Source organism: Asterias rubens, chromosome 5 (assembly GCF_902459465.1).
Source record: "Asterias rubens chromosome 5, eAstRub1.3, whole genome shotgun sequence".
In the NCBI taxonomy this organism is placed as follows: Eukaryota; Metazoa; Echinodermata; class Asteroidea; order Forcipulatida; family Asteriidae; genus Asterias; species Asterias rubens.
The window spans coordinates 524,301-548,876 of NC_047066.1; the positions used below are offsets into that span (position 1 = coordinate 524,301).

The following is a 24,576-nucleotide window of genomic DNA, read 5'->3' on the forward strand; positions in this document are numbered from 1 at the left end:
TGAAGAAGAGTTGTTCAATAGAGGAGTTTTGTTGGATATTGAGTTTTTGTCGTGATTCCTGGCGGCGGCCTTGCTCTGCTCTTTAGCCTAAAGCAATCCAAGACACCCTTGCTAATTTATTGTACTGAAAACTGGTAACTCTGCTCACGGCATCGAAAACTTTATGTTTTCGTTGTATCATGGTTGTACTGTGTTGTGTTGCGTTACAGGCGAACAAAGTCCAACTTCATCATTTCCCTCGCAAAAGCACAGAGAGTTATGTTGTTTTATTATCTAATGACATTAAGTTATACTTCAATCAGTGTGTTTGATGTTCCCAACCCATCATTATATTATTCTATCGTCTATTTTTGTCCGAGGTAATTACTGAGCAAGCGACGTTAGGATGAAATGTAATTCGCCAGATCCAAAGTTGCTTTGCCTCCGGGCAAGTCGCTGCGAGCTATTTTCAACGTAACGTCCGCAGCTAAACAATCAGTAGGGATGAAAACGCACCTTGTCGTAGCTGGTATTTCTTGTGGACGATTCAAGCTTTTTGAGTCCTGACAATCATAATAATTTCCCCCAATTTCCTGCGAGAACAGACACTACCATCAAAAAGGATAATTATTAATCACTAACTGAATGCCGACTGTCAAAAATGAAGAGTCAAAAATAAATCATCTAAAAAAAAAAACAATGGTGTTAAAATCTCGCAATAATAAGACATGCATTCTGAATAAATTACAATTCGTCATTAATTATCTCAGTTTAAATGTATACAAATGACTAATAGAAATAAATCTCGATCTTAATTAGAAATCAGACATGTTGATATGTTAAAGAAAACGATGTAATTGTACCATTGGGTCTAAAGTGTAATTAGGCCACGAGTTTTGTCTCAAGTCGCATAAAAGTATACGGCTCTTTGCTGTCAGAGCAGTACATCGCAAAGTGTCCTTTCGCAGTTACAGTTGTGTAATACACACATGTTTCATGTCTGGCATTTCCTGTTCCTCTTTTTGGGTCATGAAACAGCCGTTGGTTAATTAAAAATCATAAGGGCCCAAATGGAAACAAAGTAGTCATATGACGTTTTGATATCTCCGAGAGTTACATCTGCCGAGGAAATTAGTAAGTGAAGGCACGCGGTAGATCGATGCGATGCACCGGTGCTCTGTTCATCCGAAACACGCTGTTACAGCTGCTCCTGCCGTGGCGCACACGACCCGTAATTTCCCCCAATTTCTCCTCTGTTTTCTGCCGATCTTGTCATATCCTGGTCAAAAAGAAGACCTAAATATAAACATTCGGTCTTATCTCAATGATTCCATCCCACATTTGGGTCTACTTTGCGCAAAGTGTCTCAGAGATGGAGAAGTTCGAAGTTGATTTGTTGCGATGCATGTAACCAGAAGAGACATACTTGCATGCATTTCAGAAACTATCTACATCATTTGAATACCATCGATAAAGGACCTTCTTTCTTTTTATGTGATTATACATAACGTAATAGATATCATACACACACTAAAAGTATCGTAAATCACACCAGATAAGGTAATATACACCTTGGGTTTGGCAATTGGTATTACTTGCAATGCAAAGACACGCAATCATACCATCATTCACTAGTGGAAGGTTTGAAACAAACTGTCTCTAATTCTGGCACAAATGACTGACTAATCATTTACAGAAAGATCATAAATAACGTGACAAGTATTCGGCCATCAGTAAGGCTCGAAGCTGCTTCTCGCTTAGTACATCTCTTAGCAATAAGCCATTTTCAAGAACTCTCTTAAAACTTATATGTTATAGCTCCATTGGTTTGCTAACTTCATAGCACTTTGTTCTTGTCCAAATGGTGCAATGCTTTGGTGTATGTTATATCATAATACAGTAATCGTGTTTTTGTAACGTGGCATAGCAGAAGAGCACTACCAACACTAAACATTCCCAATGAAGATTATTAGCAAGATTTTCTTACATAGGTACACATCAAACACGAAATTGTCGTTAGCTTTTTACCTCGCGGGTTGTCTGAAAGCACTCATGCACGGACGATGAAGAAATTAACAAAATACATTCTGGTTTCCGTTCTAACTAGCGAACATGAACATGAATTAGGAATATACAGTACGACATCATGTATGATATAACAACAAGATGAAGTAAATTGGCTACTTCGGAAATACAAAGCAACGTACCGTACAACCATCATTAAATTTAGCTTCAACCCTTGAAACATAATACAATGTATTCTTTATCCCGATCAAAAACTAACATCTTTTAAAACAAAACTATACATTTTTCTCAAAAAGAACCAGACGGTTTCCTTGCAGCCTCGGTTTGGTTGTGTTGGTTGGAATGGAGGTTAGAAAATGGCTGCATCAGGGTGAAGTTGTAGTAGAGGCGTGTATATTTTAGTTCTAACTCCCATCAGGGACACGTCCACTACCGCAGACAAGCTGGCCATGACAACTCGATCTAATTCCCCAAACCAATGGTCAGACAGTATTGTAATCTTTGTTAGCTTTTCACCAATCATACCCTCATTTACCATCTATTAAGACACAACAGGAGACGAAAGCTGACCATTCATACCCCATCATTCATCCAATATGTCTGCCAATCGCCGACCCGCCTAAAATCCAGCCCGAAATAATTGCCCAATTACTTTTAATTTTCTCCGCCATTTTATGAAAATTGCCCGACTGGGACTGAACAATGCCCGGCGGAGTTCGCCAATGATGGGGAGGCATCAATAATTGAGAACCCCTTAAGCTTTGTCGGTCCTCCTCAAAGAGTTTATAAGGCTGGTTTGGAGCTGTGTTTTTGTTGTAAGAAGAAACACCCGTTGAAATGGAGGGGCATACAAAAACAGTCACAGTGTAGCACTTCGATCCAGTGTGCGAGGCTGGTTGAGGCAAGCATGGATCATGGAGGATTATGTCGACCGGAGATAGAGGGTGTTATAAGTATGTAGTATCATTGAGAAGTAGTGGCTGGCAAGTCTTAGTATCAAGACACACTGAGAAACCTACGACAAGGAATCATGAATAGACCCTATAGTCTCCTCTTCTTTTCTTTCCTTGAGGTTTTGACGGTTGTGATGAGGTGAAAGAACCCTAGCTCTGAATAGACTTAGTAAATCTGCCGGGACATGAAAGATACCGGGTATCTATTTAATTAAAGTTTCAAAAGGTCTTTGTGGCCAGTCGGGTCTGTTGTGTAAAAATCGCTAAACTTTTAGGGCTTAAACGGTTTGCCTTCGCTAGCTATCCCTTTCAATTAAGCCTGTTAAATGTGATGTGAGTTGGTAATGATGAGGGACATGCTTTTCAGAGCACTAGGCACGCCCAGTTTTCTTGATGTGGCCTAATACGTTTTGGTTTTTTTAACATGAAGGGTGTTTTGCAAACATTGACTACTTGAAATGTATCTCAACCACGTTGATCAATAGTACTATTATTGAAACTTTACTTTTATAAACCGTACATTATTTCTTGCAAATAACTAACACATTGAATGGAACCATTTTGGCAACTTTTTAGTTTGAGAAACTGCTTCAATAATGTCATTCTTTGTATTATTGATAAAATAAAACACAAGTTGATAACATTGCGAGTTAAAGAAAAGTGAGAGCTATTGAACATCCCACATGAAACAGTTGTAGACCTGCAATAATTTATTGCATTAATCTAAACTGGAAATGGCACATCCATTCCACACATACATAAATTTCAGATTTAAAATAAATCTTCCATCGTGTTGAAAATGATACGTCTGGAATAAAGCTGAGGACATCAACTTATTCCAAAATCCGAGGCAAGATGTGAAAAAGACGGGTTGGTTAGTGTGCCAACTGTGAACAGTATGACAAATTAGCATCAACCAAAACCTATAGTGCTTTATATTGAACAGATGGTAACACCATGGTAATACCGTATGGTTGCACCATGTTAGAAAGTCAAAACATATTGAATATTTAATATACCAAAGCTAAAATATTAACGACTTTAGCTGAACGTGGCATTTACTTGTGCATCTCCTGTTGAAGTTAAATCACTGATCTTTACGTGATCTTCACTTTCAACACAATGAATGTCTTGGTGTATGTTGCGACTGATGCACTTTTATGCAGTATGGATTTTGTATTGAGATGATTGGTAATAATGAGTTCTACATTAGCCCTCAATGTTGATGTGTAATGATTCATTTTACGCTAAGATGCACCCGTAATGTGCCACCCCGTTCTCCTTCTCCGTAATGGGCTTAGTAGGAGCTCCCCAGGGTCATCATGTTAACCGTACAAAGCCCCGTCCAACCCCGGTGTCGATGCCCAGTTGATTAACTCAGTCTCGTTTTAAAGGGATTTAGATGTATACGCCTTTTTATTGATTAAGTAACAGGATGATATGCGGATAAGTAAACTGGAGTGTGATTCTGCAGTTGCTCTGATCATCGTTAACAATAACCCTAACCCTCCATGGACACAGCGAGAGAGTCTAAACCGATTGTTGGTAAAATGTTACAAGGTCGCAAACTAGTGATCGCATATTCAAAATGGCGCCCATCAACGAATACCACGCAATCATGCTACAGTAAACATTTTGTTACCAGTTGTAATATCATGCTTTGAATTTGGTTCTTAAAGAGGGCACAGGAATTTGGTTCTTAAAGAGGGCACAGGAATTTCGTTCTTAAAGAGGGCACAGGAATTTCGTTCTTAAAGAGGGCACAGGAATTTCCATCTGGTCAGGGGCACTTGTATGAGGAAAATTTAATTTGTTATTGAAACTTTGCAGAGGGCACCACAGCAAAAACACAGGGCACCACGGCAAAAACGCAGGGCACCACAGCAAAAACACAGGGTACCACAGCAAAAACACAGGGCACCACGGCAATTGTTGTGAGTGCCATGGTTAATACCAAGGCCTGCAATATGCCGAGTTGCAAAAAAAGTAGTTAGCGGTTTGTTTTCGACTGCTATCAAGCTGCTATAAATTAATTGTGTTGAAAGTTCACGTGTATCTCTACTAAACCAAATACAAATGTAATTCTTCGCATTACTTCGTCCAAGGAAAGTTGCCCACTTAACGATCTTATAAGCCACCGCAAGCTGACCTAGATACAAACAGAATCGCATGATCGCGGTCATTTAAACCCGAACCGGACCAAAATCTCGTGCTAAGCTTTCCAATGCGAGTTCTAAATGCAAATAACCATTAACACGAAGCAAATAAACTTATCCACCAGAAATGGTAACAATATCAAGTCAAAAAGTAATTTTGAATAATCTTTGACAAACCGGAGGACACCAACAAGCTAAGAATATCCATAAATACCGATACCATGTATGTTTTAGTTTGACACAAGACACAATTCCGATGAACAACAAGTCAACGAGTTAAAGGCAATCGAATCATGGGGAAGAAAAGACACACTTGACGGCGCACGGAGGGTTGAAATGCTCGCTGAACCGTTCTCTGTGAGTGGGTGATTGAAATTTCTTCATCTGTTTGTGACATCAAGATATCTTATCATAAACAAGACTTTACCAATTTGTACAAACACTGGTGAAGGTATTTTAGGTTGAACAGTAATCGTTTGTTATAGAAACTGTAAAAGAGTCTTCTATAAATATGTAAACAAGAAAGAAGAAATTTACATGTTGGCAGACTTTGTATAGCGGAGTTAGTCTCGTTACAAGATGTAGCAGATTTGTTAAATTATCTGAAATTTTGTTTAGAACGCATGTTAAAGCAAGATAATAATATAAACATTCTGATACAAGTTTTGTATCCTGTGATTCTGAAACGAAGATGGCACTTGCTTCGCAACAGAAACAAATCAAATCAGATTCCACGCAGATGTATCAGATAAGTTAACAAGTATGGCCATGCATGGATTGGTATACCGAGTGAAGGTGAATATCGCCAACGGTCAACTACCTCTGGCGATTGAAAATGTTGCAAAAAAGTTGCCTGAACTCGGAGAGATCGTTTGCTAAATTAAATTAATGGCAAACATCCACGAAGATCAAGCGGTGACATTGGCTGTGTACGGCGGGTGCAGACACGCGCGATTACAGTTAAATCAAAGGAATTACAATTATGCGTTGATAGCTGACAGTGACTCGAGCTTGCACTAGCCAGGCAACTTTGAGACTACGATGATCAAAGCTCACAGTTTCTGCTTACCAGGGAATAACAACCCTGAAATTGCTAAGCAGGGTTACCCTGCTTAGCAATTTCAGTTGGCTTCACACTGCGGCTACAATGGTGTTTCATGTGTATTTAACCGGATATCGTTTTAAGCGTAAATACGAACAAACGTAACCAGGACTATAATAATTATTGTCACTTGAAACAAAACTAAAATTAATCCTAAAAGACAGAGCATCATCATTCATAGTAGCTGACGTCACGATGACGTAAAGCCCAATTTTTCGTGTGTGGTCTTTCATCAGGTGTAGCTAGAAATCCACACTCGTTGAAACTTATTATACAACAATGTAAGCGCATCACTTCAAGGCCGAAAAGTGTGTATTTACGACAGGGAAAATATTTGCAGTTAGAGCAGCGTGAGTTGTTTTGGCCATGGATGAATTTTTTAGAATTAAAACGTGATATGTGACATCGAACAGCCTTGGTTGCCGAACATTATCTACATTTCATTGACTGATTGTCACTATATGTATCAATACACACATGTGCTGACTATACCACATGGGTGCATTGGTATTCACGTCAGAAATAGCCTGGTTTCGGATACAATTCATATGCAGAATTAATATAGTTGAAATAGTCAGTTTAAATTATGAGGCAAAACCTTACTTAAAAAAACCAGCAACCCCTATAGAAAAATTAAAGTGAGAAACACCATGCAGCTAAACCGTTTTTCAAAAGTACACGTCGGGCTGTTTTACATACAGTATTTATTGCGGTGAGGCCTTTTTATATGAAATCCAAGGGGCGACAAAACACAAAGGTTCGTAAGCCAGCCTGCATGCACAACATTTGCCTTCTTTGTGTCAATAGTAACTCATATCATTATGCAATCAATTATTTTGCTTTTGCAGAGCTTAGTTGTCAATATTGGTCGAGAGTTTTAAATTATCTGTCCACTCAGCAGGGAGTGTCGGAGCCTGGGGTTGATGCTGACTTACTCCCATGTCGACATGGCCTGCTTCCAATTCTACAAAGACAACCTTCCCATCAGCAAACTCAACAAAAACAACAACACAGAAGAAACACATATGGTTCAGTGAGCTTCCACTGTTTTAAATTCGAAAAAGGGAAACTGACAGACAGAAAAAAATAACTTTCCAAAAGCGGGACCGCAGGCTCTTTATTTGTTGCGAACCTCCACAAAAACATCAACACAGAAGAAACACATATGGTTCAGTGAGCTTCCACTGTTTTAACTTCCAAAAGGAAAAACTGACAGACAGAAGTTTCCGAAAGCGGGACCGCAGGCCTTTTTATTTGTTGCAAGAGTACAACTCGACAAGTTTGGTGTGTTCGGCAGCTGGGACCGGGCTGAGCTCAGATGTGAATGCTAGCCGGCGACCCCTACGGGTAGGACGCGCACTACTTGTCAGTCGGAATGTCGAGTCCGTATGGGTAGAACCAAACGCCTTTGATGTTACCGTTACCCTAGGGAGCCTGAACTGAGCTACCTCCGGGGGTTGAAGCATACACAGAGACAAGAGCAACCACAACTTCTCAAGTCTACGCCAATTCCAGGCATCCCTACAATCTTAGGATTAGGCAGTAAGGTCAGATCAGGGCCATACTTAACACAGACACCGGTAGAGATTTGAAAGACTTGGTTGTGGATAAAGAAGCAATAAACTTGGAAATATTCAACATACCTCGATTTGAGGTGATGAGATGTAGTTAATCCAACGGATTGAATATTGTGTATACACATTTTGCCACAGTCTGGAGTATATTTCAAATATTTGGTCGGTGTTGAATGTATTTGATACGAATAAGAAAACAAATGCAAAACGAAATGTTTCCATTGGGGTTCCCGCCTTCAGGCCTTCCGACGTGAATGAAACTCAAAACAAAATATAAACTCAACAATAAACAATAAAGGTCAATCAGCAAATATTTGACCTTCTGAAATGATAAAAAAATTGCAATCAAATGTCGCATCTCGATCCAATGCGCAAAACACCACAATTAAATGTCAAATAATCAAAACACAATTGGTTTCGCATACCATACACGAAGCCGCCATTTTGATTACCCTTCCAAATTGGTGTAACAAAAACGAGCCGCAAGAAAACACAATCTGGTGCATTGTCTTAAACTTTAAGATACCACACTATCCTTTGTATAAGTAAAACCATTACATTAATATGAGCCAGTTTGAAATAAATATCTCAGTTCCTTCCACCATGATTTTACATAACCTCAGTTTTGCAGCATTCATAGAATACTAGATTAGTGAATAGTGCACAAATTGAGGGCAACCAAGGTTGGCATGATGTTCTTTATGTGGCAGTTATCCCTGAAACCAGTACACCTGGCTAGAATGGATTCGGCCCTCTATAGTTATCTCAAGTGGTATCATTGAATGTTTGTCCCGCCCATAAACTTTCCCCTCACCTGAGTAATTAAAACCTAATCCATCCAGGTGACGATAAACGTTTTCATCATGTGGAGTCTAGCGAGACGAGTCCGGGCCTAGACGTAGACCCTCCCGCCGTAGGATCAATGGTAGGAGTGTTATCACAGGCATGAGACCGTTGCAAAAGCTTGCACAAGTTATTGTTTGGATGGTAAGATGCTATATAACAACACCACTAGGCTTCGTTTACACAACCCTAAAATCAAATGTTCATTTTACTTTACTCTCTCCCATTCTAGACACGTGTATGGGTATAAATGCCAGCCTCCACACTGCAACCCAATACACTTCGACATGTGTTGCAAGCATGGCAGTTGATACCCTATAATACCTGATTTGTCAGTGACTTGGATAAATGATTGCTTCGTTATAGTCACAGATTGGTTTTGATTTGAATCTGGGCGAGCTCCTGTTATTATGTTATTGCCAGAGTGTGGTGTGTCGCAAGTGGCTAATAAAGAATCATTCAAATAATAATCAGATGCAGAGTGGACAAATTACTGCCAATCAAAAGTAACAACTGAACATACAACGACATCGTTGAATTACTATGGCGGCAAAATTGTCGGCAAGTTTCGAAAATTGGTTTCCATTTAGGTTCCGTGGGGAGTATTGCTCCATTATACATAAGTATTCATCATTAAGGGCTTAAATTAAAAGATTCTCGCGTCACATTTCCCGTTAAAGTTGTACCTTAAAGTTGATTACCTAACTATTTTAAAAACAATTTCTAAGAAACAAAAGAACGCGTCTTACCTGAATGACTCTCATGTTAAGGCCCGTCTCCTGAGCGAGTTGTTCTCGTATGTGTCTTGTGGGCTTGGGTGTGGCCGCAAAGGCAGCCTTTAAAGTCTCAAGCTGCTTAGCTTTAATGGTGGTCCTTGGACCCCTCCTCTTAGCACCAGACACCCCTCCTGTTGAACCCCCTGTCCCACCTTCACTATCTCGGTCTCTTTCGATCTTAATACCGTCATTATTGTTTGATTCTTTGGTCCTCTCACCATCCTCTGTAGGGGCGTTGGATGGGGCCGGTGAGGGTTCCGGCATGTCGGCATCCATAAGGTCTTCACTACCGGAAATGTCCCCCGTAGAACAATCGTCCTGGCTACCCGTCAAACTGGTGTCACACGGTGTAAGTCCGCCGTATGAATCCATAATATCAGGCACTGGACCTTTACCTACATTTTCAGAAAATAAAAACACATATTTTAAGTAAATAACAGAGTTCGGATATATACATAATTCGGTTTTTAATAATTACTAATCTAATAGCCAACTTGGAATTCAATTGATAATTTTCTTTGACATTCTTGAAATTTGCTGCAACGCAATTTCTCTTTTTCATCTGATAAAATAATTATATTTGCGAGTGAACACAGTTTCAAGAGAGACAATATTTGCACTGTAAAATCAATTAACTGGCCTACTGTAGCCAAGTACATATTGAATTATCCATCAATGTAGCAGTAAACAACTGATATGCAATCTACTTGTAGCTTTACGCATGTTAGCAAACACAAGCCAAGTCATGTGATAAGATATGCAAATTGCTAAGGATTTAATTTACACGTACATTCAGAAGTCTCCACTTACATTATTGGCGCCCTTTTCACAAGACGTATAAATAACAAAACGCTTGGTTAGCGCAAATGACTCAATTGAATCAAACTATTGAGCAGAAGGATTGTTTAAACTCTCAACCAAACTCAAGCAAACTCACTCAAAATCACAAGCCACGTTTTTGATCAAACAGTACTAACTGAGTTTCCATTTTGAAACTAATAGCCCTTTGGCAACGACAACCCGAGGCAAAGGACACGAGTTGTTAGAAAATCAGCAAATCATTCGAATACAACTAAAAAGCAATGGGAAACAGTGTCGATAATAAAAGGCAAATTGCTTTATCCGTCGGACTTAATCTATTTTGAGAGTTCGATTCAATGACAAGGTTTGTTGCCGTAGTTGTGTTTTATAAACGCGGCAAATTCTAGCGCGAATTACTCGCCAAGTCAAACTATCACCGACTGCTAAATCAAAATGTGGAAAAACAACAACCCATGTAGCAAACTACCCCGGGCTGTTTTATATCTGCTTTGTGGATTGCACTTTTCTACGATCACGGGATCTTCAAATAGTACATTGGTCTACCGTTGCAACTTACTGACAAGAAAATCCGAAAATCTTCTCCGCGGTAGTAGAATATAAAACGACAGTTCTCTCAAGAACAAACTCTACCCAGCAAGATAGATACAGACCTGGTGTTGCGCAAACCAAATATATATTGATACCTCACCATGCAATGCCTCCAATCACATTTACTGACAAGACTTGTCGAAATGAAGCAGGGTTCAGAAATGTGCCCAATAATGTCATAAAATACTGCTAAGCAGGACACCGGTGGCAACTAATAACCGTAACCAACACTGCTAAGCAGATTTAACAGCTTATTTATACAAACGACAATCTCATTTGTCACGTTCCAAAATATGAATGAATGGTTTCTTGTTCTGTATTAATCTAGCGGGTGAGAATAGCATCATAATGGCAATGGGAAACAGACATGAACACGGTGCCGAGGAATGTAATATGCTATAACGCCCACTAATGGAAAGATAACATATTGTGAAAATTGCCTTCCCGACGTATCTAAAAGTGAAAGGCACAATAAACTAAAAGTCGCTAATGTATGTTTAAATTAAATCAATTTAAAACTGAATGCTTCGTCACTAGTTTCAACGAAGTGTGTACCTTCCTTTAGAGCATTTTTAGTAATCGAAAACAATACAGAGACAACTTGACGTTTTGACACCAACTTTGGGGCAAACAATAATATGTCCAATTGCTGAATTGAAGAACAATGTGACATCCCGGTTTCTTTGACACCAACTTTGGGGCAAACAATATGTCCAATTGAGGAAATTGAAAAACAACGTGATATCCCGGTTTCTTTGCCAAAAAAACTATGATTTTTAAAAGTCACATTTGATAGGTTCAATCAAATTCTAACTTTGGCAACACGAACTTTGGCAACACGATATCAGATGAAGCAAACTTCATTCTTACTGTTGGATACCTATGCAGAATTCACGCCAGGCATCATTGGATACAACAACACATGCTCATTCTAAAGGTCACCAAATTGACTAGTTGTTACGCTCATGAATAATTCATAAATGTAAAAACTCATCTACTCGTGTGCAATTATGCGTCACGCTTGGTTCCCATCGGTAACCCATCCTTGCTTCAAGATACATCAACAGCTACTTGAACTTCAATCTACAGTTTCTAAAGCCATCTCATAGATCTTGGCTCTATGATGAAACGTTGTCCTCTTTATGGTAGTCAGTTTGATAGCATAACTGGTACTGCTGACTTCTGATTATCGCTGGTAATCATGTATCATAACGTGATGCCGTTATAAGAGAAGGGTGACTCGAACGCAAAAATAATAGAACCAACCAACCGTTGTTTTCGTGTTTCAGAATGACGTAACAAACAGTAGTAGGGTGACATTGTGTTAGAAACGCCCTCTATTGGCACAGTCAGAGTCTGATAATACGACAACGCCCAAATACGATGGCGGGAATAATCACGTACCTTTTGATTTAAAGTCTCACAAAAGACAAATATTTCTTTATTTTATAAGTATGCAGTCACAGTGTGGTAGGCCAACTGATATTCTTACGATGTCATATAACAGTCGTTGTATGACGGGTACCCCGTTCAGATTCCTTGCTAAGTCATTAAAGTTGGTGTAAATGCGCTATAAAGATACATCGGCAACAAACCGACAAACGATACAAAGGTGTGTTCGACCATGAGTCGAACAACGTGTCGACAGACGAACAAGGTGATAATTGCATTGACCAAAACAGGGCACACACGTGATCTCAAAATATTCGTGCACTTTAACCCCGTTCGCATCTGACTTGGGCCCAACTTCATAGAGCTGCTTAAGTAGATAATATTGCTTGACACTTTCTGTTATTACCGAAAAGTAGCAGGATACCAGTGGCAAATTATACACGTGGCACGGTAGTTTTTGCTGGTAACCTCATTTTGGTAAGCATGGTTTTGTCGTGCTTAGCTGTTTTTTGCGCAGCATTGAATCCTGGACGTAAGAAGAAAGTTACCGGTTCGATCGAATTTTCAGTTTTACTCATACAATAGGACAATTCATTAAGATGGTTCTGAAAATATAATGACCTTTTAGTGAAATGTCCGCAATATTGCAATCACAGAAAGTGCCATACGGCCATTTAAACATAGCAAACGGCCGTAGGATTCGTTACAAATGGTTGTAAACAATTTAAACAAAATAATTAAAATATCCAACAAAATTAATCATTGTAAAATCCTCTTCAGGACAGTGTCTCCTAAATAATCTATGCAAAGGTTATCCTGGAAACGTTTTGCCCTTCCTGAATTTAGCTGCCAGAAGAAAATATAAAACCCGGGTTTGTCCATAAAAACACAGAGTTCCACCCGCTACCGTATTTAGTTGCTCACCAATCTGACACAGAAATATCTCTACCCCCACAAATAAAACAATAAATTTAGTAATTAAAATTCATAATTAACTTTCGTTCAGACAGCATTTAAGCCTAGACGAAAATTGATTTTACGATTTAAATTTAGTTGTATATACGGGTAGAACTTTGTCTTCATTGGTTTAACCACGTCTTTAAAATTGATTAACTCCTAATTATTGATTGAGTTACCGAGCCCAAACTACCAGGAGAAATTTACATGACAAGGCCACGCCACAGTAGGACGGGGGAAAACAAAGGAAACCATTCAGTGAACCTTTGTTTCTGATGTCGTTTTTAAAATTATGGTTTCCATTATGGGGCCCTTGGAAAACAGGTCGGATAATCTCTACTGAGTTTAAGAGCTGGCCTGAAATTCCGTATTGTAAAGGCTTTATAGACTATGCATACTTTTTATTAAAAAAGTTTGCTGATTTTGCTGAGTGACCCCCCCCCCCCCACAAAACACCAACATAAACAATATTAATGCATCTGCCAACGCACACCCTCGTCAAAATGAATTGTCCTCGTCCAAAAACCGAAAAGAAGCAAAAGTAGCAGATAAATGGTTCCTAAGGCTTTGAAAATGTACTGCATCATAAAGAAACAATAAATATTCAATTCGTCAGTTCCATGACTTTGGTTCCGCCCAACTGGATTAGAAGTGGAAATTTCAAACGTTATTTTCCACGCAATTCTTAGCTTCTCCTGCAATCTACCGACAGTAGGCCTGTCTGAGCTTCTCCTGCAATCTACCGACAGTAGGCCTGTCTGAGCTTCTCCTGCAATATACCGACAGTAGGCCTGTCTGTAGTTAACCTTAAAGTAATGAATTTGTCCTGGAACATATATTTACACACTCCCCAATCCTGGAGCTGTCCTCAGGCTATAGAAACAGACTCTTATGTATAAAGGCGAAAGTACAATTTAAGCAGAAAAGTGGAAATTTATCCGAATGATTTTATCTGCATGTTATTGCACGAATAATTACTCTTTTAGGCACACAGTCCCTTTCCCGAACTATTGAGATTGTCCTAAACATATCGACAGTGGGCCCATCATATAGTTCCTCCAACTGTTTAAGCGTTTCTTGCAACATAAATCTTGACTCTCCTAAAGGAACCCATGCATATTCACCCACGCATCGTTCTATGGTAGCTTTTCAACTCCATCAGAGAAAGAAATAGTTTTTATTTTGTAAAAGCCTACCAGTGCTGGTACCATGGAAGGTGGTCAATAAGAACTCATTTGCATAATAAGGGGTCACACATACACAATGAAATCGACCTACTTTGTTAGTATGCAACTTTTTTGAAACGGCAACAAATAACAAAATCTACACTTTGAATGAGAGTTGGGCGTGATAGTTCGAAAGCTAATTTATTCCAATTCATTTATTTTTATTGACGTCTTTTTTCCGACCGACTGAGGTTTTGCTGCCAATGAAGGTATGCATTTTCCTTATCAACACACTCGGGCTGTTTATTTAAGATTCATCGAAACAGCATCGGTTACAACTTGAAGACGGACAATTGAAGATACCAAAGAAAAGTTATTAAGTCCTTTCATTTTGAAGAATAAATACTAAGACCCCATGCTCCCAAACTGTATCGATTTTAAGCAACGCATGATATTCAGCCAAACCACATAAAAAAACAAATTGATCTTTGAAAAGCAAATAACTGGGGAGTAACTTACCGTATGTTTTATTCATGTAATCTTCTTTACAAATGAACTGGTTTTCGTCGACTACATAAAGTTCTTCACCAGTTGAGAGCTGTTTCCGACAGATCATACATGTGAAGCAGTTAAGATGGAATACTTTATTGCGAGCTCGACGCACCAAATCACTGGGTAGAATTCCTAATGAACACCCCGCACACTTTGTGCCATACGTTCTGGTCAGAAAAAAAGAAAACAAAAAGAGAAAGAATAGTTGCATTGACAAACAAGTTATGTGTGAATTGGTTATTGATATTTGCTCGGTAAAAAGACATGTACACCAAGGTACACGTTGCTTCATACAATTACAAACAACCCACGAATAAATATTAAGCAATCCTTTACTTTACTTGAAAATTAATTTAACAATGATAACATAACAATAACATCAACTTTGATTCTTGATTTATTTTGTTAGAGAAAGTTCAACACATTGCGATTCCGCGCTGGGCAAAACTTCACTCCATACTGTCTCTTCTATGTTATAAGCCGTACTTAGTGTTTACGATTCGACATTCAATGCTTGTCTTATTGAAAGTATGAATGAGAGATGGGTTGGCAACTTATACTCGTTGATGACTTCATTCAACAACCTGTTTCCCATCCGCGCCAAATGAAGATTCTAACAATTTTAAAGACAAGCTCGCATTTTTGTAAGATTGACAACGAATCGATACAACTTAAAAAGAAAGGATCGACACTTTACATTGAGGACTTCATGAACGGACAAAAATTGTTGTTGAAGAGAAAGTTTTGTTGAGAAAGTTTTGTTGAAGGCAGTGGACACTATTGGTAATTACTCAAAATAATTATTCGCATAAATCCTTACTTGGTAACGAGTAATTCAATTCATTCATTAATGGGGAGAGGTTTGTGGTATAAAACATTGTTAGAAACGGCTCCCTTTGAAGTGGAGTAGTTTTCGAGAAAGAAGTAATTTTCCACGAATTTGATTTCGAGACCTCAGATTTAGAATTTGAGATCTCGAAATCAAGCATCTAAAAGCACACAACTCCGTGTGACAAGGGTGTTTTTTATTTCATTATTATCTCGCAATTTCGACGACCGATTGAGCTCAAATTTTCACAGGTTTGTTATTTTATGCATATGTTGAGATACACCAACTGTGAAGACTAGTCTTTGACAATTACCAATAGTGTCCACTGTCTTTAACACAAGTAATTATAGTGTCATGGTTTGCAGTATAAGAAAATTGCAACCTTTTTTCAACGGTTACAATTAGAGGCTTCCAAAGGTTATTAAGCGAACTTCATCATTCTTATTAATCGCAGACTTTATAAACGAATTCGTCCATCTCATCATTAGAAGAAACTTGTTCCTTAAAGTGATTACGTATCACTGACATCATTGACAGCTGAAAATGAGTATAATCTTCTAAGCATCTTAAGATCTTTAATCGTTTAGAGATTAAACCTAGAGTTAGCCTGTAATTAACCTACATGATGCGTTGTTTTAACCAGCTCTATTAGTATTAGTGTTGCTGTTATGCGAACTGGGTATGGGTCGACTAAACTACCTTATGGTTTCATCCGTGTTGTTTTTCTTTCTCTGTTAGCTTTATATAATCGCTGTGTTGATGACGTTAGTCATTTCCCCCCTGGTCATGAACTAGTAAATGGTAATGCAGGTTTGCAAGGACAGTTTATTAACTCTAGTAGTTGTAGTCTCTCTGGATAAAAAACGAACTGTAGAAGCAAATAATTTCTATGTAAATTGTCTTTATTTCTGTACTTTCTCGCATTATCTATTATCTTGTATTACTGTTGTATTATAACTATATTCTTATTATACCGCTTTAGTTATATTCCTAATTGCAAATATCATTGAATACAAATAAAACACTATCAGAGGGTAACAAAACTATTAAAAGGAAGTTTACAGGTTCATTGCATTTTTTTAAAAACGAAGGTTTGGGACAATTTATTTTGGAAATAGGCCCCAATATATGAAATCCAGACCATTATGTTTTCAAATAACCGCAAACTGAGTCCCCAAACTGAACATAAACAATAATAACTCCTGTAGTATTACCGTCTCACTATTTTTGTTCTGAGAGACGAGAAATGTTTTGAAGATGAGGGGCTTCAGATGTTGAGTAACATCACTAATGATGAGCAAAGAACCTCAACGAGAATTCTTACAAGTTTAAAAGATGTTTCACTGATGTATCATTATTTTTTATCAATTACCCCATAAATTAAACAAAATCACGATGTCATGATGACGTAAATACCGTGATATTGTAAACAACAATCGTGGCAACAATTTTCATGAGTAACTTTAACAATAGACTACTTGAATTTCATTATAGCTATATATCATCTACAACGTTAAATGACATTAATGTAAAAGTAGTTTACAAAACATTTGAAAAAAGTAATTAAAGTTACTTGTTGGTCCCGATTCCATTATTTGTTTTCAACTAGTTCTCTGGTTCTCGACTGGCTTTGATTTGATCAATTGTTGTAATTGTTTCTTTTTCTTTCTTTGATTTTTGGTGTTGAACAAAGAATTGACTAGAGTGGGATTCGAACCAACGACCTCCGGAATAATGTCTTTCTATCAAGGAAATGAATATCGAATTGAATTAACTTGTTCCGAGTCCCCAGTTTTAGGACGTTTTTTTTGGCAATGCTTTTCCTGCTTTCCCTTTCTGTTTATGGAAATGTATATTGGAAGTGTGTGCTGGTTCAAGTTACATAACAAATAAATATAAATCAATCTGGAAGTAAGATAAGACGTGACACTGATGATAGCAATTGACCGGTACCCCAATTAACTGGGTTCCAAGTTCAGTCACCCAAGGTTCCCCTCACAGCAGTCAGTACTAAATATATTATCACACGTGTTCATTATTACAGATTTTTGAATACTTTACAATTAACCTGTTGATGTGAATTGGACAATCCTGGAAAAACATGCCAGAATTTGACCACCAATTTCTTATTCAATTTGAATGAATTTAAAACGAGATTACATAAATAGTAAGATTTGTTTTCCGGTCAAAGACTAAAAGAGTGGCAATCGGATTCAGTATACACATTTAATCCAATGGTGAATTTACTAAGACTCAACATATTATTCAATTTTTAAATGCACATAACCAGTGCTTGGATGTTACTGTATACAAGCTTAAAATCAAAATAAAGTTTGCAAAAGATGAATAAAGTTTATGTGTATAGGCCTGTTTTTCACAGCAAATCTCTGGAAACAGGAGCATTTTGATTTAAGATAATATGAAAATAAATATTTCACAATAAATTTATGCTGTTACTCAGGTAAGCTTCCTAACTTTATGATTTGGGGATGGGCCCTATGAAGTTCCGGTAACTTACCTAAAGAAATCAGCTTTACAGAAGAGTTTTCCTTCTCTTGAGAAACATTTCTCCGACAGTCTAGATTTGCATTCACAGCAATGTACGCACTTGACGTGCCATGGTCTGTCCAACACATTGAGGAGAAATCTATCAAGGATAGGACCTTTACAGCCGGCGCACATCTGCACCATGCTGACGGCGACCGTGCTGCGCGTCGTTTGTGCCGGTGGAGCCGTGGTCAAAGCACGGTGGTCTAGCCCGTCCACGGGCACAATAGTACGGTGTACGGTGAGCGTTGATTCACAACACGGCCTGCTGTGGCAGTGAGTGGGTGGTTCTTAATACTGGCGTGGAATACAAACATACAGCAGTCTAAGGATTTGATGAAAGAGTTGCAGATACCACAACTGGGAATGGTTAGAGTTGCAGAGAAGAACGTTGATTCTCGGCAGCTAACTGACAGACATTCCTGTGTAAACAGTTTGCCTTGTACCCCGCGTGGTCTGTGCTTGGTGCGTTTACAGCATACGCAAGTTAGTTGACTCTATCCGTTGAACAATACACATTGTTGTCCAATGATGCTGAGGTAGGCCGTCTATGCACTCTAACTTCGAAATATGATTTCCTCAAAGCACTCCTGTGCTTAGTTTGTCCTGAGAATAGGAGGTCTTAAAGTTATTCTTGCCTCAGCGTAACTTCAAGTCCAAAGTTCTGGGTTGGGACACTAAAAAATATATTGTTTAACAACTTGTAGACACACACGTGACTTTACGAAAGTGCCCGAACTCTCTTCTCCAATAATTTCAGTAATTTCCACCCAAAGTTGTAAATCAGGCAATGATTTGTTTAGACACGTGCGTATGTTTATTTGAGCACACGTTCCAAAGAAATGAAATCTGTGGCTCAGAAAGGAAACTGCTTACGTACTGGTGTCGATAAAAGCTCACTGTGAAATGGACCCGTGTTATTTCACAAGAGCCCGGGAAAATACCACAAAAATGCAGCGGCAGCCAACACTGGTGACTACTGTATCGAGCACCCAAGTGGAAACAAGTACCGTATAGTATCTTGCACCGTGTCAAGTGACTTCCAGACTGCACATACACTACATTACGTCAAAAACCCACTGTGAAGTCAATAGTTTTGTGCAGCTACCATATATCCTCCATTCGCTTGGCTCGCCTATTATTTTACATCACTTGGGTCGCAGCTCAGCGAACTTATGAATGTCAATGTACGTCACGGAGTGTGTGAGAGAGTAGTAGCCAATCAGGGACGGCGTATGACCGTAGTGCGGTTGAGGCCCGTGTTCTACACGCTCTACATGTAGCCAATAAGAGAACACGATGTAGTTGACTCCGCCTTCTTTCGTGAAAGTGCTGTATATTTTGATGCAGTGGGCCTATGTACTGTGTACAGTACAATAACCGCAGTACAAAGTATGGGCCTGTTCGTATACCCATACATTCGAAGCGGTACGGTGTACTGTACATGTACATATCAAGTAAGCCTACATCATGTAGCACTACATGATGTGTTTCTTGGGTGGCTAGTCCAGTGATTTTTGTGGAAATTTGACAGTAAAAAGTTATCAGGATGTCACTGAGTTATTATTTTTAATTTCAGTCAATTAGTTTTTTTGTTAAACCCAAATAAATATTATTTTTCTTACCAATTACATGTATTATATTATCAGTATTCAGTGATTACTTTTGATGCTGTTTGAAAAAGATATGAGTTAAAAAAAGATAGACATTCATGGGCCACCTTAAGTTGTTAATATTTTATGTTTGAAAAATATCGAGTGTGATTGAATAATAATAATTAAAAAAAAACACTAGAAGTATTAAACCCGCATTTTGTTCAACATTATAAGATCTAATGCAGGAAATTGTACATGGTACGAGTAGTACAGTTAGTCTATTACTGGTTGTTACATCTAAAGTCAAAGACGAAAACAGTCAAAACAAATGTCCTTTGATTGGTTGTTTTGATCGTTGGTTTAAAACAAAAAACCTTACTTATTACATCTGACGTAAACGTTCATGTTCATTAGTTATTGTTTTTAAACTGACCAGGACCAACACTAAGCAGAGAACGATTTCTTACAGCCCCCAACAATGTGCACATAGAATGCCAATATTGAGTAGCGAAGGATTATTTTTAATTAGCAACAACTGACTTTGTGTAGCATTTTGCTCTTTACAAGGAAAATCGTTCGCTGCTGAGGTTAGCTGCCCAGTCGATGTATATTCTGTAAAGACTCGTACTATTTTAGAAGCGAGTACCTATGTCACAGATGGGACGAAGCGACTCAAGCTATCAAAGCTTCCGAGTCACAGTTACTCCGTTAACTTTTTAAAATTACAGGCATGTGCCATTGGCTTATTGTCCTTGCTGTTTTGTTGTTGTGCATTTTGTATTGTTCTTTGAGTTATGCCTAAAACAAAGGCATTATGATATTTTTATTCTTTGCCGATTTCCTATTTTGGGGGCATTTTGATGTCTTTGGTGTTGTTTTTAACCTGAAAGATTCATTGAACTCATAAAGACATTAGACCATCTGCCCTTAAATACTAATGTCCTTATTGTTTCCAAGGGCAAACAATCATGCATATTCTACAGAAACTTTCAACGCTAATTATACACATTAAGCATAAATAACCCGCAAATTAGTTCAAGTTCTCCGTGAATTTCTCGTTTTATTGACGCAGTTTTTAATGCAGATCCTGACGCCAAAACTCAAACCCGGATCGAAACCATTTACATAATAATGTATTTATTTTATTGCATTTGAAAACGGAGTCGAAATGCTGGTAACTGAGTCTGCCCATTACAACAATAAACACACATTGTTGAAAGCATACTGCCGAAACAATAAGTTGTCAAACACCGGTTATTGTCAGAACTATACTCAAAAGAGAACTACATATGGTGCTACCGCAAACCTCAACCATCATGACCTCACCACGTTATACACATACCATATACAGTTTTCAAATCCTACTTAAAAAAGACACAACTATCTTTTTTTTTTCTTCTGGCTAACACCGCAGACGATTTTATACAGAAAAGGGCGATAGAAACAATGGACATAAATATGTTTATTGAACGGCGAGTCGAACCAGATGACAATGATGAAACAATGAGGGCGTGTGTCAAGTGCAACCGCTGCATGCTCAGACAAATACATTATGGTTCGACATCTTCATAACAATGCACCACGTGGACCTGAAGATGACGTTATCACATTTACATATTAAAAGTGTTTTGTGGTTAGTTTGTCGATCGTTAAACCAGTTTGAATAATTTGAATCGTAATGTTCATTTAATTTTCTGGTTTAGAATTGCAGTTTATAACAGTGTTTAAAGCCATTGGACCCTTTCGGTAAACAGTGTTGTCCAAGGCCCACACTTTGTGTATCACAACTTATATATAAAATAACAAACCTGTGAAATCTTAGGCTCAATCGGTCGTCGGAACGGGAAAACCCATCCTCGTTTCCACACGTTTCGTCGTGTCATGACATGTGTTTAAAATAAATCCGTAATTCTCGACAACGAGAATTGATAATTGTTTTAATGTTTTCTCAAAAGGTAAAGCATTTCATGGAACAATATTTCAAGAGAAGTCTTTCACCATGACATTCTGTTAACCCTATAAGTCTTTTATTTATTTGTTTGTTCCGAAAGTGTATAATGGCTTTAAAGATTTCTGCCTTCTTTACATTAATTTTTTGTTTGATATCTGCTGATGTCTGATGTCAACTTCAATTGAATTGTTGTCTTCCTATGTTTTCATAATATGATGAACAAATATATTGAATTGAATTAATTTCAAAACAAAGAACAGGCTTGAAATCATGCAGTCGAATATAATATAAACCCACATATAATAATAATGTGCTAAATTTAGCAGGTATCGATCGTTTAATTCCTATTCACTTCAAACACTGGGATCGATGAAAACAAAGAACAGGGCTGGAAATCATGCAGTCGAATATAATATAAACCCACATATAATAAAAATGTGCTATATCTAGCAGGTATCGATCCTTTAATTCCTATTCACTTCAAACACTGGGATCGATGAAAACAAAGAACAGGGCTGGAAATCATGCAGTCGAATATAATATAAACCCACATATAATAAAAATGTGCTATATCTAGCAGGTATCGATCCTTTAATTCCTATTCACTTCAAACACTGGGATCGATGAAAACTCAGAATCTAACTCTAAACCTCGACTTGAAACTATCATTTTTGTAGAATGTATTATAAATAGCAAAACTTGCAATAATACTAATTCAATTGACAGACTACGAAGGGGACGTTTACCCTATAGACAAAACGCCAACGCGATCTTAATGGGTGTATGCTGGGGAGGGCATCCGGGTTGGGGGGGGGGGGGGGTTCTCCTCCTTAGTGAAGGTACCAAACATGGGATAATCTAATCTGATCCCATTAAACAGAGACTTGATGAGTCTATCTAATAATTCAATTAAGCCCCATCAGTGTTTGTGCATTTGCGGTAAAGTGTCGGGTCTTCTATTCACACCTTATCATCGCCACATACAAGGTGGTAAGTGGGTTTAAACATCAGCACTAAAAGACGTGATATGACTCCCAGGTGGTGGGCTTGGTCAAGTTTGCTCTCGGTGTCTTTGATCTACAGGTAACACCCCCCCCCCCCCAATCCCATACCCTCCGAATCAATGCACAGCTTTCAACCCATAGGTGCAACAAGACCTCACTTTCTACTGAATGGGTAGCTGGGGATTGAATCAAGTGGCTTTTTAACGGATTAAGTTGACTGGGATGTTATAGAATTCGGCATCCTGTTTGTGTTGATATCGGCAATACATGCTGGTACGTAGTGCTTGGTACATTCGCCTACCCATGTGATATCATTGCTCTATGAGCTACCCAAGCCCTGGGGGGAAAGAATAGCTCTATTTCTAGGAAGTCAGCGTCTGGTCAATGCCAGGAGCAACAACTACATTTTGTATGTATAAAACATGTTGTAACTCGTGCACTTAGTTTGCATTCCGACAAAATAGTTAGGCGTTTTGGAAACCTAGATAATTCCACTCCCACTTTTCATTCCATAACATACGTTCAAGTAACTTCTTTCATTCAAGCAGTAATCCCAGATCAAAACACTCATAGTTATCAATCTTAATTAATGAATACATACAATTCAGTGTCAAACGGAAAATAAATCACAACTTATCAAAAGTATCATGAATAATCCAAGCTCAGAACGCTGAGTGACAGATCTGTAGCCCAATGTTAGCAATGAAAAGTTGAAAGGTGGTACATGTGTATGTCGATTCGTTGTCAGATATTGATAATGCATATATACCCCACTTCTTACAAGATTGTATAAGGAATTTGACTTAAATTACCCAGAACGGTTTGAACAATATAGGCTTCCCTCTTTGTTTAACCTTTTGGGATTTGACGAAGAAAAGTACACTCACAAATTATCACAAATAATTAACGACCATATTTTGTTCAAGTTAGATTATAATAAATTGGATAAGAGTTGAACGGAGAGACTACAGCAGAACGAAATTGGTATTAATTCTGTTACCATAGAAACGAAATAACAAGCAGTGAGAGAATACATTCCGAACACCCACAAACATATCTCAAATAACTCTCTACCATTTTCCCTGCAATTCAGACCAAGAGACATTTAAGCTCTTCTAGAAAGCAGTTTCAACTCTTCATTATTAAGCCCCAAACCAAGAAACTTCAACAATGCAAAAATCCTCTATGAATGCTCGTCATCATAATGCCATGATAGGATGGGTTGTACCTGAACCAACCCTCCGGAGGGGGATTGCTTTAGATGAGCTGTCTTTCCAAACTTCGACATTTCAGCTAACTTGATTTGGCAGTCTCAAATCCCATGCGTGACACTGCTTTAAATTGCCCAGCACAACACCCTAAACGCTCTCTAATCACACACTAATGATTCCCCATTTTCGAAACTCACTTCTCCTGAAAATAAGGCATTCCCAAGACACCAAAGAGGCAGGAGTTTCCCCAGGTGATCTGAATCCTGCATCTTTTCATCAACTCTACAAAGAATAGAGCGAGTCCAGAGGAATTTCCCCCCGGAGGAAAGCCTTGAAAGAACGGGGTGAGACCGCCGTCCAATAGCCAGAGCAATGGGATCGAAAACACCTTTGTCCCCAAATTGTACATTGAAAGGTCCACTTTGGTGAAGTTATTATATCGATACGGGGTAAAGCGGCTTATCTAGGGGTTGGAGTAGGGGGATGTGTCTTATCTAGTATTCAACTATTGGTTTGAATGGGTGAGTTGAGCCATGGTCTCTTCAAAGCTAACC

The 24,576-nt window shown here is 38.4% G+C and overlaps 1 protein-coding gene across 4 annotated transcripts in view; it reads right to left on the bottom strand.

Moving 5' to 3' along the window:
* Positions 1-24,302, bottom strand: part of LOC117290324 (LIM/homeobox protein Lhx5-like) — a 48,595-nt gene extending 24,293 nt beyond the window's left edge. For 3 of the 4 annotated variants that reach the window (XR_004519036.1, XR_004519037.1, XM_033771647.1), the window contains exons 1-3: positions 18,233-19,375; positions 14,853-15,052; positions 9,382-9,803 (exon numbers count right to left, since the gene is read on the bottom strand). Coding sequence is in view for 2 of the 4 variants with exons in the window: in XM_033771647.1 (XP_033627538.1) it covers positions 9,382-9,803; positions 14,853-15,052; positions 18,233-18,405 (795 nt within the window). In the remaining 2 variants the exon portion in view is untranslated. Of the gene's footprint in view, positions 1-9,381; positions 9,804-14,852; positions 15,053-18,232; positions 19,376-24,039 lie in introns of those variants that run through there. The other variant, XM_033771648.1, reaches the window with a different exon arrangement.
* Between the last annotated feature and the right edge of the window lie 274 nt (positions 24,303-24,576).